The 16,789-nt window shown below is 39.0% G+C and overlaps 1 protein-coding gene across 1 annotated transcript; it reads left to right on the forward strand.

Annotated features, from left to right (window-relative positions):
* Window positions 1-3,323: 3,323 nt before the first annotated feature.
* RAB18 (RAB18, member RAS oncogene family) lies at window positions 3,324-9,128 on the forward strand (the record flags this gene model as incomplete). The annotated part of the gene is made up of 5 exons (XM_009865648.1): window positions 3,324-3,385; window positions 4,290-4,356; window positions 6,138-6,256; window positions 6,333-6,399; window positions 7,869-9,128. Coding segments are annotated over 5 exons (494 nt in total), but the record flags the coding sequence as incomplete, so codon positions are not given.
* Window positions 9,129-16,789: the final 7,661 nt, after the last annotated feature.

A 16,789-nucleotide genomic window follows, 5' to 3' on the forward strand; every position in this document is an offset into this window, starting at 1 on the left:
TATATATTTTTTTTAACTTCAGAATTTTGTAAAAATCCTGTGGTATTCTCAGAAGAAAAAGCTGCCTTGGGCAAATATTTTTACCTCAGTAGCTTCAGTTGGATTAACTATGTTTTATTCAGCCTAGCATATCGCCAGTCCTTCCTGTATTCTCTTGAGGTGAACTTGTTTGCCAGGCTTCATCACATGGATCTTATCAGACTATATATATCCCGGTATTTTCTGTTGTCCTTACTGCTCATGCTTGTCTTTACTCACTGTTTGTACGAGAGATTCTTGGTAAGCGTTCAGTGCAATCACCACTCTTGACTTTCTAGCCTTCCTTGCACTTGGGAGTCTTCCATCTCTGCAGAATCCAACTTGTCAGCTACCTACAACACAAAATAATACACTCCAGCTGATTTTATACTTCCTGTAAATACAGCATAGTGTGCTCACCTGAATGTGAGAGCATCGTGAAGGTGACAGAGCTGTTCCTTGCAGACCGTGAGTCTGTAGTATGATAGCGTTTAGCGCCAAGTCCATTTGGTGCAGGCAGTAGATGTCAACACAAGGAGTATGGTCTAGCAGTGCTGTGTGGTTTCTGGCTGCATTCCAAGGCACGGTGGAAGGTGTGGTGGAAAGCAGGGTCAGCTTTCTGTTGTCAAGGGAAGAAACATCACTCTTGCAGGCTTAGAACTGACACCTGTCACACAAACATGTCTGTATTTCACTGATGTGTTTAGGAAACATAAGTATCCTGTTCGTTCAGTTTAACTAGATTTTCTTGAGTCCTGCATTTTTTTTCTACTTGTCCTTTTTTATAGCAGCTTGATAATACCAACCCTAGTTATTTAAAAAGTTTCTTTGTTGACTGGCTTTTTGTATCTCTTGAGCTCTTTGGTTTGCTAGAATTATTTGCCACTTGACTACTTCAAAGGATGTGTTTCTGGTATACTATTAGTTCATTTTCATACTCTTACGTTTCAACAATCAGTTTATAACACATGAGGTTTATTCAGTGTTTTAATTTCTTGATTTACTTGCATTGCTGATGCAGAATTTAAAGCATCATCTTTTAATTTTAAGCCAGCAGCAAGGTTAACGTAAAGGTGTATATGCGCTTTCCATTAAATGAAAATTGAATAACTGTGTAGGCATGAGATACTGAATCTATTTCCTGAATGGGAGATGGATACTGTGGCTTATAAATACACCTAGTATGTGTGTCCTAAGCAAAAGAGTTTTTTTCTTCTTGGAACTACTGTGACATACTTTTGATTTGTTTCATTAAGTGTTTAATAGACTTGTAATATCTGCAGTCACAGCCTTTAATGCAGGCTAATGGAAAAAAGAATGAGCTGTGAGCTGTTGGACATTCTGGCTGAGCAACGGTGATTTAACAGTTTAAGGAAAAAAAGGTGAAATTACAGTGTGAGAAAAGATTCTGTTAGTCTAAAAGTTACGCATGTGTGACCTGTGTGATGTGATCTAGGTGATCCTGTTTTGGCAGAGGGGTTGGACTAGGTGATCTTTCAAGGTCCCTTCCAACCCTAATATTCTGTGATTCTGTGAAAAGTTACTGCTGAGTGCTGAAAAGTTGTCAAAATGGGATGGGCTCAAACTGATCCTACAGAACACTTGCTAGCGTAGCAGTCTTCTACAAACTAGACAAAGTTCTTTTTAGAACTGGTGGTTAAAACAAAATCAGTAGTGACTGTTCTTTTCTGAGAACGTAACTCTAGAATAATGTATCATGGCTGTGTGTGGCATGGAGCATTATATTACTGCTAAGTTAGTGGCCAAGAGTCTTGGTCTCTGAAAAAGTTGAGCTTTGTTCAATTGCTACAGAAGTTAATGTACTTAGGCAAAACCTTGTTTGAAGTAACGAGCGTGGGCTTCTTCCAATGCAGAATTTAGTCTGAAAATTACTTGACACTTCAGGGAACAGTGACCGCAGGCTGTGAAATACTGGAATGAAAATATTGTGTATTTTTTTTAAAAATGAAGCTCTTGTAAACCTCTGTTGCAGTGAAGTCATAAATCTGCTTGTAGTATGCAGTTTCTTAAGCGTCCTATATACTTTCTATGACTTTGTTAAATATGTTTTGGCAGCTGTTTGCATTTGTTTGTAATCTGTGTGGCCTTGGGACTGTCAGACAGCACACTTAGCATGAGGCCCTACTTAAACATTTTGTGTTAGAGTAGTGAGAAATTCTTATGCTTATAGTAAGTAGATGACTACCATTTTAAGTCCAAGTGCAATACAGTTGCTGTTGCACTTGAAAGTCGTTCATATACAGGTAGCAACTTACCACACCACTGCTTTATTTCAGGGCTGCTGCCTGGTGGGGAGTGAGTGCCCTTCCAAAATAATTGAAACATACTTCCAGTTACTTGCTATTGGTGACCCAAGGATTAAATGAGAGCAAAATGGTTCACAGCTTTATTGAGCCTGGTAAACTGGTGTGTGTTGCTATCTGTGTCACACAGTGATTTTTTGCACCTTGTTGTTCTTGGCTTGAGTTGTGTGCAGCTTGTCCTTGGGCAAGTGATAGACTCTGAGTTCCTGTGTATTTAAAAGAAAAAAGAAAAAAAAAAAAAAGGAAGGTTTGTCAGATGTTGAGGTAGATAACACGGTAAGAGTTCCGCTGTTGATATGTTGTCTTTGTTTTTCTTGGTCTCTGAGCATGGTATTGGTGAGTCCTTGATGTTGCTGGAATCCCTGTAAGAGATCCTCTGTGTGTCCACATCATCTGAGGCTTATTTGAAGTGTTTGTTAGATGAATTAGTGTCACCTAACATGATTTCTTATGGGATAGCTATCATGTCATAGGTGAGTCTCTGTCTATATTGGTTTACTCCCACATGATCGCCTTGATGGGACTTGGTCAGGTGGTTTGTGGGAAGCAAACCAAATTGCTACCTGAAGGCAGCTTCCTTCTTTATTTTGAAAGTATGTTGTTCCTCAAGGCCACAGATGTACTCAAGGAGAACACATTTATGCGTAACGAATACAAAGTTAATACTTTTACTTGAGTATTTGTCCTGAAATATGTGCTTTAATAAAGTGAGTATAGTGTTTGCTTTACTTTCCTAAAATATTTTGAGTCCATAGCTTAAAAGGACCTTAGGCTTTTGCAAAATCCTGTCAGCGACAAAACCTTAAGTTCTGAGGAAGGCTCATAAATAGCTAATGAAACTTGCTCTTCCTGCTCGTGTCAAAACAGAACTTGCTTTCTGAGTTTGATTTTCTGTATTTAGTTATTTTATTTTCACTTTACTTTCTCTTTCAAAAATAGTTTTAGGATTTTTGAAGAACTAAAATATTTTTCCTCCTTTAGGTGTGGACTTCAAGGTGAAAACTATTTCAGTTGATGGAAACAAAGCTAAACTGGCAATATGGGTAAATCTCCTAAGTTTCTAATGTATTGCTTTGCTTTAAGAATAGAGATGGCTTGTATAATGTACAGCTTGTATAGAATCCTTTTCTATTTAGTGTGAATATGATTTGAAGAGTGGGAGGGTAATACTGAACCATTCAGAAGGTAGAATGAACTGTGGGACAACTGGCTAATGGGGCAATTCTGCTGTCTATGAGCTTCTTTGCAGTACTGATTCCAGGTCTGGTTGGGATAGGAGCAGTAGTACATTGATAGATTTAAGAATTACTGTTGCATGCTGAATTTATGCTGAAATGTTACCTCTCAAAATATTTTTTAACCAAAAAACCTTTTAGCCCTCATATGAAGACTTTTATAGGCTCAAGGACAGTGTTATTTGTAGCAGGTGAAAGAAGGAGAGCTACTGACACTTTAAATTTTAAGATGAAAACTCAACTTTATTTAAAACCAGAAAAACTTCTGACTAATTCTGTTTCTGCTCTGTTATAGCATGTTAAATGCATTTATGCTGACACTCAATCAGATTAATTGGGCCAATGAGAGTGAAGTGAGGGAACTGGTTTTGTTGCCATGTATTTTGACGCTAGTTACAAAATCTTGGTTAGTAGTGCAACTACGCTTCTTTCTTGCTGGTTACTGCTCTACTAGCTGCAGAACGAATGCTTCCACAGAAATGGCTATCTTATTGCTATATAGTGCAGTTATTTGTTACACCTAGGAGTTTAAGGTGTTTGCCAGGACCAACAACGTCAAAGTTAATGTGCAGTAAAACAGCAGGAAGGGATATAGTAGGTAGCTGCATTATACTTTGAGTTTTATTTTGTATGTTAGAAGCAGAATGCCTGAGAGCTAAACTAGATTGTACTCAATTTCTGAATAATGGAACTTTCTGAATGGCTTTTTTAGGATACTGCAGGTCAGGAGCGGACATTAACACCCAGTTACTACAGAGGTGCACAAGGTGTTATCCTAGGTAAGTTTAGCTTCGTATGTTATTTTCAGAAAGTTTGTGTTTGTCTTATGCATTGGAGTTATGTAAACATAAAACCTTTCTATAATATCTAATTGATATTAAAAATCACTGTATCTGTTTTAAACAACTTGTACTAAAGGATCTTGAATTTGATATCTGACCTCTTCCTCACGTCTTCAGTCAGTCTCACTGGCCTGAAAATCACTTGTGGTTTTTTTTGGTTTTTTTTTTTCATGAGATTAAAAGCTGCTTGTACTTGAAGGGATAGCTTGGAGCTGTCCCTGTGCTGCCAGGCATTTGCCTTTTATTACTTTTCGTTATTGCCTGTGCTTAATAAGCCCAGAGTGGAAAAAAAAAAGTTGTGTTTTTTTTCTTAGTGTATTTTTTCTGTATCAGTATATGTACATGCAGCTTTCTCTTTTTCTTCTCCCAGTTCCTTTTTTTCTAATGAAATTAATAGAAACATACTGTAGTGTGACTGGAATTCTTGCTGTTTGTGTCTCCATACTGTTACATGGTCAGAATCACTTAGAAAAAACTGTCTGGAAGCATAAAAAGCATCAATTGAAGGGCAAGAAACCTAGACCAAACCCTGTAACTGCAGCTTCACAGTGAGGTCTCTTTTGCTTTTCTTTCATCTATGAAAACCTATTACTTAGACACTGAGCTCTGAGGTTCTGCTTTTCGACTGTCAGAAGTGACGAGCTAATTAAAGTAAGGGCAGAAAAGTAAGTTTAATTTTGTTTGGAGTTGTGTCTGGCTTCGGAGATTCTTGGTAAAATGTTGTTTAACTTTAAATAACCTCTGCCGTGAGACTTCCTGGTAGGTTTTGTTTTGTGTGTACTGTTTCCCAAGTCTGAGTTGCCTTCTCCTGCCGGTATGGGAACATGCTGTCAAAGCATGTCTTGTCAAGTTGCTGGCACTGAACCTGCCACTTACGGTTGAAAGCTGTAAAAGTAAGCGAGCGCTGTTGGGAAGCTAGAAAGTTCTACTGTAGAGTTTTGCTTTCTTATTTTACTTAATAATCTTCTCCTGACTATTTCTTTGTTAAATGACTTCCTAAAGATAAGGTTGTTCATGCAATCCAAGTTATAGATTTAATTGAAACCAACTCTATATCTGTCTGCACATTAGATATCCAAATGATGGAAAAAATACTTTCATAGCTTGAAAGTTCCTGGGTAGTGAATTTTAGGTTTAAAAATCTACTTTTTGACTACCCGTTCTGCTTGTAGCATGGCTTATTACTTATATCCCACACAAATGCAAAATAATTTGTAACATAGAATGCTGAAACTTCTATAGTTCACGGGTATTTGTTAGGATTTGGTTATCAGTTTACTTTAGCGAAATCAGTAGCATTGCAGGGGTATTAAGCAAGTCTTAATTGTCACTAATTAAGTCAGAGGAAAAGGTCATGCCATTCTCTTCGTGTATCTGTTGTGTAGTGATGTTAAATACCATACATCAGGGGCTGTGAGCATAGAATTCTTTGGTAAGTGATAGTCTCTAGCCTGTAAGCTAGGATTTCTCAATACAAATTAGTCTGAGAAGAGCAGATGACTGAATCTGGGAGTTGTTCTGCATCCGTATGATCAGTGATTTGAGCTGGTGGATGTTCAGCTTTTTTCCAGTTAATGTCTTACCGTAGCTAGTAAACTGTGATCCTTGGGACTCCTTCAGTTTTCTAATTCAAAAAACCATAGGTTTTGCTCCTTTTGTAATGTGAGTTGTATCTCTTGGAAAACAGTTGTGGAAATAATATTGCTAATATCTTTCAGTTTACGATGTCACGAGAAGAGATACTTTTGTTAAGCTGGATAACTGGTTAAATGAACTGGAAACGTACTGCACAAGGAATGACATCGTGAAAATGCTAGTCGGAAACAAGATTGATAAGGTAAACTGAATTCAAATGCAGTAAGCAATCTGTTGGTGTATTTGGTTAATCATGTTAATGCTATGTCTTATTATAGGAAAACCGTGAAGTCGACAGAAATGAAGGTCTCAAATTTGCCAGAAAACATTCCATGTTGTTCATAGGTATGTTACAGATATTTGCAGGGATGTTTCCTGATTTGTGTTACATAATGAAAAGTAACTGATAGTCTGTGTAAGTACAATCTGAATAACGGTATTTTTCAGCTGCAGCAGATACAAAGATAATAGACACTCCCATTTTGTTTTTTAAATTGTCCCTAAATATGTCCAGATACCTGTTCTAATTGTGGATGAGTATACTGAAATTCATGAAGATAAGGGTGGAATACAGGCTCTGCTGTAGTCTGACAAAACCTGTTTTAGTTTTGGGGTTTTGTCTGGTTTCTCCTCCCAGCTACCTTTCTAAATTAATAACAGAAGCAAAATTAAAGAGGGAAAACTGGTACTAGTGGCCAGCTTTCAGTGTAGCAAAAGAACTGGTACTTGACAGAAATCTCTATTAGAACTGGGATGTGAAAGTAGGTAGGAATATAATTAACTTATAAATGGTGGGTGGGATTGAATAATGACATAATCATTACTGGAGCAAATATATTGGTTTCATCTTGCTGCAAAATGAGATGGGTCTTGTAGGCAAATGCTTGTCATGATAAATTGAAGTGGGTGGTGAAGTGATTCTTTCTGCATAAGTTTATACGTGTTTTATTTAAGGATCAGCGGGGATTACATTTTAGGATGACTTTGGTAGCAAAGCAGTTCATTTACATGTCCTGTACTTAGAATTATGTTCCTCATCTCTGACTAATGATGTATCTTGGTCTAGTACCTTGCTGTGTTTCTTTTGGCTACAGTGTCAGATGTGGAAATAGAAGTTCAAAGTTGAGGCACAAGCTTTAAGTGCACGGAAGATGAAAAGAAACACAAATATTAAACTATAACTAAATATATTTCTCTCTGCATGGCTGTGTAGAAGCAGCCCTAGTGGGACTGAGCAGTTCAGGTGGTATCTGTTGCTCTGTTAATGTACCCTGCAGCAAATTTCTTGAGCATAGCCAAAGTAAAGCTTCTGAGCGACATTCCCTAGAATTCTGCCAATTGCAGAAGAAATCAGATCCCTTGTGCTTTTTTATCAGATCAGTTGTCTCATGGAGGCTGACCCAGAATCCTACAGTATGGATCCTTGCTTCTTGTGGTCTGGTGGTACTGCAGTTCTACTTAATGCTCAGACCTGAGATACAGAACAGCAGCCAGGTTTATTGGATGTCTTAAGTCAGTAGAACCCCTCCCTTCTTCTTACTGAAGTGCTTTCCACCGAAAAAAGTTAAGCTAATCTGTAGCTGTCTCCATATGTTCTAGGGACATTCAACTTGGAAGCTCTTCTGTTAAGGGCCCTTTAAAGTGCTGCCTTATGTGGCGACAGAAATCTGCATACCTGCTAATTTTGTTGCTGCTATGTTATTACAGAATGTATTGTAGAAGTGTTAAGTCTAGGTTGTAGGTTGACAGCTGAAAAAAGTACTAAATGAGTTACTAGAAGCTGTGCTAACACTCAACTTCTGTCCCTTCTCCAGAGGCAAGTGCAAAAACCTGTGATGGTGTACAGTGTGCCTTTGAAGAACTCGTTGAAAAAATCATTCAGACTCCTGGACTGTGGGAGAGTGAGAGCCAAAACAGAGGTGTAAAGTTATCAAGCAAGGAAGAAGGATATGGAGGAGGAGGAGCATGTAGTGGATATTGTTCTATGTTATAAACTTTGGGAAGCTTATCCGTTGCATATTTAAACAGATAGTGACATCTTTCTGTACATAAATTCATTAAATGCTATTTTTAGGGACCTTGCAGTTTGCACATACTTGTTTTGTATCATGGCAGTGAACACTTGTAGGAAGAATGTTCTGCAGCTTTCCCTATTTGAAAATGTTATGGTAAGCATGCCCAATTTGCAATCTTCAGATTTTTATAAGTAGCATAAATAATGTGCAAGAACAAATGCACTAAAAATTTTACAACTCTGTACATTCATCATGTAACTCCTCTGAACAAATCCAGAAAACACATTACTGCGTTGTCTGCTCTTTATCTTATTTTTAAATACTCTTAAAATTATAGAATTATATAGTCTGCACAGATCTTGAAAACAGTGTAAGCTATAAATGTTACATTTCATCTCTTTCAGTTAATGCTTTTTTTATGGTATCAAAAACAGCAAGATGATACAGTTCTTAGACAGATCTGCTAAATTTTTGTCTTTCAGCAGAGCTGAGTAAAATAGGAACGGGCACAGGCCATAATTGCTATCAGCACCTTCTTGAAGAGATGCTTTGAAAGCTTCCTTTGCAAAGCTGGGGAGGGACACCCTTTTTTCTTTTAATCATCACTTCAGTTGGTGGTTTAACTGGAGTTTTAATCCTGTGATATTTATATACTAAATTTGTGGTACTCTTGCACTCTAGGTTTTTATGATGCGGTCTGCTCTAGACTTGCTGTAGAAAGTCTTCATTATTGGCAAGGGGTCTGAATGACATTGTTGTTCTTACATTGTAAATCAGTTTGCCACACTTCAGTACGGATGCCTAACTTTCCTAAATATTTGTAATATAACTTTAACTCACTGTAGCTGTGAAAATCTCTATCACGTATCTGCTTTGTGTGGCTACCTGTTCAGAAATAAAGCTTCCTGTCACAGACACTAAATGGGAAGCTCTAGGGCTTCTTGATCTCTGTATGGAAAAATACTATGGCAATGAGTATTCACTTGAATTTACTGTATCAAAGCCAATGGTTTGTTTCAGAAGACTTGTATAGACTAATAAATTTTTTTTTCCACAGTATTCAACTTTTTCTAACCTCTTCCTATTGTAGAGTTGTATATTTTCTAGCACGTACAGTTTAAACAAGGTCACTTCTTACAGACAAATTATTTCTGATTTCCAAAGGACAAAGCAAGGATGCTGTGTAGTTACAGTGTTTTGTGTTTTTAAGTAATCGCTGCAGCGCAATCAGTAACTGAACTATTGGGCAGTTTCTATTGAAATATAGTGAATGACAGTACCTTTTATTAATGCGAGGTTTTGTGTAAATGTCAGCATACATGATCTGTATTTTGCAGCGGGTCTTGGCTGCTTCTGTTAAAATACAGTTCATTCTTCACAAGAAACTTTGTTTTCTATTGTTTTACACTTGCTAGAAAAAAAATACCAAAATTTGAAGACTTAACCTTGCTAGTTGTTTTTACCAAATATTGTATCTATAGTATTGTTACTGTAGTAGGATAATTTAAATATGTAAATTGCAACTAATATTAAATATACATACCTATTGTATTAAATTGTTAGATTTGTTTTGCTGTTTCATGCAGAATGTGCAAGCTGAACAAATTTGTTAGCATTGAGGTCAAAGGATTTTGCATTTTTTTCTCTTGTAGGCTAGCAGTAAAGGAAACTTGTAGGAGCATGAAAATTGAGTAACGTAATTATTTTAGTATTATTTCAGTAATATTAGACAAGTATCATAATGCTGGCAGATTGCTGTGATTTATTTCCATACCTATTTTCCCCCATTCTGAATACATCCGTGTGCTGAGAAGAGACTTCATTTTCAGTTTCTCACAAAAGGTCCTCTTATCACAGGACCTGGATTCGTCTTTCATTCTGCCTTTGGCAGATCTGCCAACTCTTGTCCAAGGGAGGAACTGGAGGGTTCTCTGAATAGTGGGTATTGTTCTGCAAAAGAATCAAGTCATTTGCTGCTTCTTTCCCTGCAAATTTTTTTTTTCTGGGAGAAGAGTATTCTGAAAAAACGTATCTAGTGAGACTGAGTGCAGTTCCTCCAGCCTCCTTTTTTTTTTTTTTTTCCTAAAAAAAAGCAAATGTGTTCTAACTGGATTGCAACTGACTCATTTCTCTTCTTCAGTTTTTTTTTAAGCATCTTTGGTTATGTTCCTGAGAAATGCCTTTTCCTAGAGTCTTGCTTCCTTTCCTCATTACTGTCAACAAGCTGGAGGGATGGGTGCTTGTGCTTCTGGTATTTGCTAGCGCAGATTTAGCATCAATAACACTTACTCTGATACATTGATACTCTGTATTTTTAATCCTTTTCTTTCTTGTTTTTTTTGGGTTTTTTTGTTGGATTTTTTTTCTGTGGGGAGGTGCTGCCATCTTTCAAGTAAGACTGTCCCGTACTTTCAAAGTTGTTTTTCCCCTTTACAGGTCAGAAATCTATCACCATTTTCTCAAGTGCAGTTTCACTGTTGTAGCTGTAATGCAAGTATATCTGAAATTACTGCATGATGTATCATAGCATCTGCTTGATACTGATTTAAGTGCATGTTGTTGGGGAATATTGAATACGGTGGTCAGAAAAGTATGTACAAGAGATCCTGCTGTCTACCTTGATAGATAGCTGAGGAGTAACAGAGGTAGCTGTTGTTTGCTGCTCTTCGAGTAGTGAGAATGTATCAATTTCCATAGCAGGTAGTTTTATAAGAAAATACTAAACCAGACTGAGGTAACAAATCTTACGTGGTCATCAAAGACAGTTAAAACTGAAGTTGTTTCCAGTTCATCTGCTCTGTAGACAAAAATATTGACTAGCAGCTAAGTACTTGTGGCTGGCAGGGTTTTATTGTAGTCTTTACACTAGCCTGGAAGAATATGGCACAGCAGTTGCATCTTCTTGAACTTACATTTGAGAATAGTACTATTCTCAAGTGTTTTTGTGTTGGATTTCTTATTCCATTGTTTTAAAAAGGGATGTGGGACAGGCTTCTGGTAGAGATTTTGGGATGCTTTTTTAAATAAAAAATTTTAGTGGGGCTTTTATCTAAGCTACAGCATCACTTTTACTGTTCTACTGCAATAATGAGATCAACAGCTGGCTCAAAGTAAGTCTTACTGAACTCATGTTTTCATTTTGTTAAGTCTCCAAACAATAGCAATGGCTGTCTCGTCAACCTTGGCAGACCTTCAGGAAACTGGTGGTCTTGCGGCCATCACGTGCCACAGTGGTAACTGCTCTACTTGCTTCATTTTGTTGGATCCCTTGTTTGTTGGTAACCCAATACGTAGAGAACTACAATAATCCTTCTAATCTTGCCCCATAATTTAGTGTAGTAATTCTGTTTTGAGGCTGAACCTAATGCTTTTTTTTTTGTCAAACACATGCAAAACTTGGGCAGCCTATGTTGTGATCAGCACAAGTTACTGCTATTTAGCTGCTGGAGTATTGATACACATGTTCAAGGTGCTGCATCCAGCCTGTATGTGTCTTGCTGTGCGTGGCTTGCTGTCCTTCACAAAGGTGTCAGTAAGTAATGTTAGTATGCGCAGGGCTTTTTCATCTTGCAAGACAAATCCCTGCATGGTTTTCAGACTTAGCTGAGTCTTCAAGGACAAAATATAAGGTGTTTTTCCTGGTCACTTTCCAACAGCATTAGCTTTTGGGAAAGACAGAGGAGCTGTCCAATAAAACTGTTCCAAGTTTTATACGGTTTCCACATACCTTGCTCTTGAGTACCTGTGGCACCTTAATTAAAAATTGATGAAGGGTTATACAGGCAAAGAACTGTAGGGGCGTGTTTCCAAGCTGCTGCATGCTTACCTTCTGTGGCTGATTTTAATGCAAGAGTAAGAGGTATTGTCCTTGTGCATGAGTAAGATCTGGTCTTTTCTGTTGGAGTTAAAATGGTCATGGTGATTAACTACTTGAGATTTTTTAATTTTCTCTTATTACTGGTTTCTGTAGTATTCATGCATGTTTTGCATACAATGATAGCAAAATTCCTAGTGAAGTCCTGGAGGTATTGGACTATCTTTTTTTTTTTTTAAGGTTAAAAAAACCCACTCAGAACAAGCCTTAAAACAGAAGCATCAAATCATTATTGGAAAGAAACTTTTGTAGTGTTTTCTATGTATGGTCAGCGCTGGATTTACTTGGTTCTAGGAGCAAGTCTTGTTGGATCCTTTGGGCAGAAGTGCTTGGTTTCCAGTTCTTAATGCTTGTCAGGCAGCACTTTCTGATCTGAGGAATGTGACTATCAGGATATTCATGACAACATGAAATCTGTTCTTTGACATAGCCAGATGTGCAGCTTCTCATTATTATTTATGAATAGGACCAAAGCTGTAAACGGATTCAGGGAAGAGCAGTAGCAGCCACCCGAACTGTGGAAGCGGCTTTAATAAATAATACATTTAATGTCTAATACATTATATAAGTGAAATACAAAAATATAATTTTATAATACACAATATATTAAGCATAGTTAATATTATCAATCAGAGTTTATTCTTTGTTAAATATTGAATCAATATATAAATAATCTCTAGCAAGTATAAAATATTATGATACATTATATATCATCTCTGAACTTCAGCTTCAAACATAATTATTTTAATTCAGGGTAGATATGGCAGATACAAAACCTGTGAGTAGGTGTCATCCAGTAGAAGAGAAGGAGGAATGGCTATGGAAGCAGGAGTTGGGCATTATATACTGATAATCCCTGAATTTGATATGAAATCAAAACTGAAGTTCTAGATTAATTGATTTCTCAGGATGCCAGAGGTCAGAGATCATATCTGCCTCAATGTGGTTTGACTTTAGATTTTTCTCTAGAACAGTATCCTGAACACAAACTGGTGGAGGCTTGGAAGGGGGCTCTGGAGATCATCTGGTCCAACTCCCCTGCTCAGTCAGGGTTACCTAGAGCTGGTTGTGCAGGGCCATGTCTAGATGGCTTTTAAATATCTCCAAGGATGGAGACTCCATCTGGGGTTGTTCCTTCCCAGGGACAGGATTTGGCACTTCCCCTTGTTGGACTTCATGAGGTTCTTGTTGACCCTTAAATGGGAGCTTGCTCCTGGATGGGCTTGAACCACCAGGCAAATGTGCTCACCAGTTGCACCCCAGAGACTGCTATGCAGCATTATTTTTTCAGAAGAGCTGAATCTCTGATTGTGTTTCATAAGTGCTGCTGATGGTGGCTGCGTGCATTGGGCAGCGACAGACCAGTACTGCTGGCACATTGCTACAACAAACCTGATGTGGTGTGTCAGGATATCGTAAGAGATGGGGAGTGGGGAAGAAACACTGTTATCATATCATAGAATGGCCTAGGCTGGAAGGGACCTTAGAGGTCATCTAGTCCAACCTCCCTGTTTTGGGCAGGGACGCCACCTCTCGACTAGACCTGGCAACACATGGGGACTGAGCTGGAAGTTAACCCGTGACCTCGGTGTTGATCCTTGTTGCCAGCACCGCGCTCAAACCACTGAGCTAACCGGCCCCCTGTTAGCTCCTGTGTGGTGTGGAAGATGAGATTCCTTTGATCTGAAGAAGTAGCTATTCCTCACCACTTACCTCCTTCAGGAGAAGAGGGCTTGGGGTCATGTCATGCTAGGCCATCTGCTAGTATTTCAAAGGTGAGTTAACAGCACTTTTTTCTAGCCTGGAGGTGTTCAAAGGAAGTGTAGACGTGGCACTCTGGGACATAGTTTGGTGCTTATGGTGGTATTGGGGTGACAATTGGACTTGATGATCTTAGAGGTCTTTTCCAACCTTAATGATTCTACGCTTATGCAGCTCAGTTACAGGAGCACTTCACCAACAACGTTGCACTCCGACGAAGCGCAACCTTGCAGAGATTAAGCTGCGTAATTTTTCAAAGCAATTCAACTCCTATTAAGCATGTGTTTTGCTGTATTTTCTTTACGAAATGAAATTTAAAAAGGCGAATATATTAAAACAGTTTCCTTCTGTCAGGAAACTATAAACCAGATTCACTAATGGAACAGACCTCAGCTCCTGTCGTGCTTCTCAGTATTTCATATCCTTTGGTTTCCATCAGTGCACAGGGCATACTGAGTGAAAGGCTCCGTCTTCCTGGCTGGTGGATGACAGTGAAAGATACATGTGCCTACTACAAATGGAAGTTATCGTTCTTTCTTAGAGGCATTGAACCTATGAAATTAAAAAAATTAAAATGCAATTTCACCATGAAATCTTCACTATTCAGTCAGACCTGCCCAAGAGCTCTCTTTTCTCCAACCCCCAGTTCCCAGAAGCAGTAAGAAGTAAGAATTCTGCAGTCAGAATCTTGGATGTCTGTCCATGTTCTGAAGTGTCATGTGTTTCACTTTAATTGCATGAACGTTCATAGCCACACAGGATAGGAAGATGTGTGGGCAATTGTGGTAGGTGGAAGAAAACACACTTTCAGTAGCAGCAGCAGCAGATAGCATCTATTAGCATAGAGTTTGACAGAGACCAGCTTCGTTTTCCTTCCCCTGGTGTTCTGAGCTGTACTGTAAGGGATTCTACACCATGACTCTCGAAGCTGTGTAGCAGGTCTGTTCCCCACTGTGTGCCAGGGTCTTGTTCAGCCAGCTGCTCCCCTTGGGAACTAATGGTGGTGGTGCTGGGCTTCTGTCTGGCCTGCATGCCCTGGTGTCCTTCAGCTGGGATCCCTGGTGTGGGGCAAAGTTATAGATCCAGGGCTCATCCTGAGCTGGAATTGGAGGGTAGCTGGGATGTATGGACCTGTGGGCTAAAATGTCCTCACAGCTGGCAGAGTTTAAATGTTGCTGTAAGGAGGAGTCCAGCTTCAGGGCCAAACTCACTCAGTACAGGACCTTACTTCTTTAGTGAAATGTTAATAATGATGTCTCAGTTTCCAACATAATCAGTTGGAGCATTGACAGCATTCGAGCTTTGGCTCTAATGTCTGAATTAACAGATTATTGTTTTTCAAGACTGCAGGGTATTATTCATACAGACTTTTCTGTAACTTACAGTGTTTGAGTCAAGGCTTGCAGGAGAGGGAAGGCTTACTGAATTAGCAGATCTAGTTGCAAAAGACAAGTGTTAAGGCACAGAGGTCTTTTTTTTCAAGTCTGTGAAATGGCTGCAATAACGCTATTATCACAGAATACTGCTGTTTCTTGGTGTGAACTGGAAGGTGTAACAGTACCCTTTTGTGTCAGGTCTGAATGCCTGTACCTTGCTCTACTTATGTAGCAATCCAGGCACAGAGACAGTAAATGAGTAAGGATGTGAAAAGCGTCAACAGACTGCTAACGTGGCACAGCCATGGGAATCCTAGAATCGTAGAATGGATTGAGTTGGAAGTGACCTCAAAGACCATCTAGTTCCAAGCCCCCTGCCACAGAGAGACACCTCCAGACACTAGACCAGTTTGCTCAAAGCCTTATCCAGCCTGCCCTTGAACACTTCTGGGGAGGGGGCATCCATGGAAACCATTCAGATACTGGGGGCAGTCTGGCTGAAGCAACACAGAGCTCAGTAGTTGAGTGTACTCCTCTAGAAGGCAGGCTGCTTTCCGAGTATTTTCTGGTGTGGTGCCACAGGGAGTATATCTGGGAATGCACCTGCTCTGGCAGTGGATTTGCATGTCTCACCTTGCTCCAAGGGCAGGGGTACCTTCCTACCACGCTATTTCTGTCTTCTAGGATTGCATGCTCACTGCAAATGGAATGAAGCGAACTTCTGTTTTCACAGGCAAATGGGATGAAGTATGATGGGCTGGCTAATGGATTTCTATGGACTGAGCCAGTGGGTGAGTTAAAACCTGGGAATATCTTGCCTGCTTCTCTTCTCCCTTTGCACAGTACAAGAAAGGCATTTTTTGATCTCACAGTTTACTTTTGCACAAAGAGGAGATGCAAACTGTATGAGGCTGGAGCGTTCAAAAAGAAGTGCAGTGAAGTTTTCACTGGAAGTTGCAGACAGAGAGTAGGGATACCTGAAGGCCTGTAATGATACCCTTCTTTCTCTCATGCTCCTCAAAATAAGTAGCAGTCTTCTGAGCTTAGTGGAAATTACATACTGTGTCAGAGGTACTACTGCAGTAGTTGTCAAAAGCAATAAAAACATTGAAATCCATTTGCTGTTCTTTCCAGAGAAGTCAAAATTATCTGACAGTGTACAGATTGAAACATTTTATCGTGCTAGCTTGAAGTCTGAATACATCCTTCCTTGCGGACTTAGTCTGGGAAAGCAGAGCAGGAAAGGAGTTTCAGATACCGCAGTAGTCTTTCTCTCTACCCTAAGAAAGGATCAAGTACACTCAAACCATTCATGTATTTAAACTATTCTTACAAGAAACCTAACAATGAAGATTTTATTGCCTCCACAGACAACTTTTTCAACTGCTTTTGGAAATTTAGTGATGGAAAGTCCTTCTGTTTAACCTTTATTTCCCTTGCTGTGCTGAGAGTGTGTTCCTTTAGCTGGGGCTTCTACTGAAGCCTGTGTTTGCCAGATGATGCCTGTGTGTCTAATGGAACCAAACTGAAGATATTTTCAATTATGACACCTAAAATAATGAAGCAGTTGCATTTCGTGCTATGCAAGGAAGCTGCTCTTTGTAAAGTGATGCCTTTTTTTTTTTTTCTTTTTGGGTAATGCAGTACAGAGCTAGTAATGTAAACTCTCTCTGAGCCTGTACCTCTTCTTTTAATGCATCAGTGTCTGT

This window comes from Apaloderma vittatum, unplaced genomic scaffold (genome assembly GCF_000703405.1).
Source record: "Apaloderma vittatum isolate BGI_N311 unplaced genomic scaffold, ASM70340v1 scaffold39962, whole genome shotgun sequence".
Lineage (NCBI taxonomy): Eukaryota > Metazoa > Chordata > Aves > Trogoniformes > Trogonidae > Apaloderma > Apaloderma vittatum.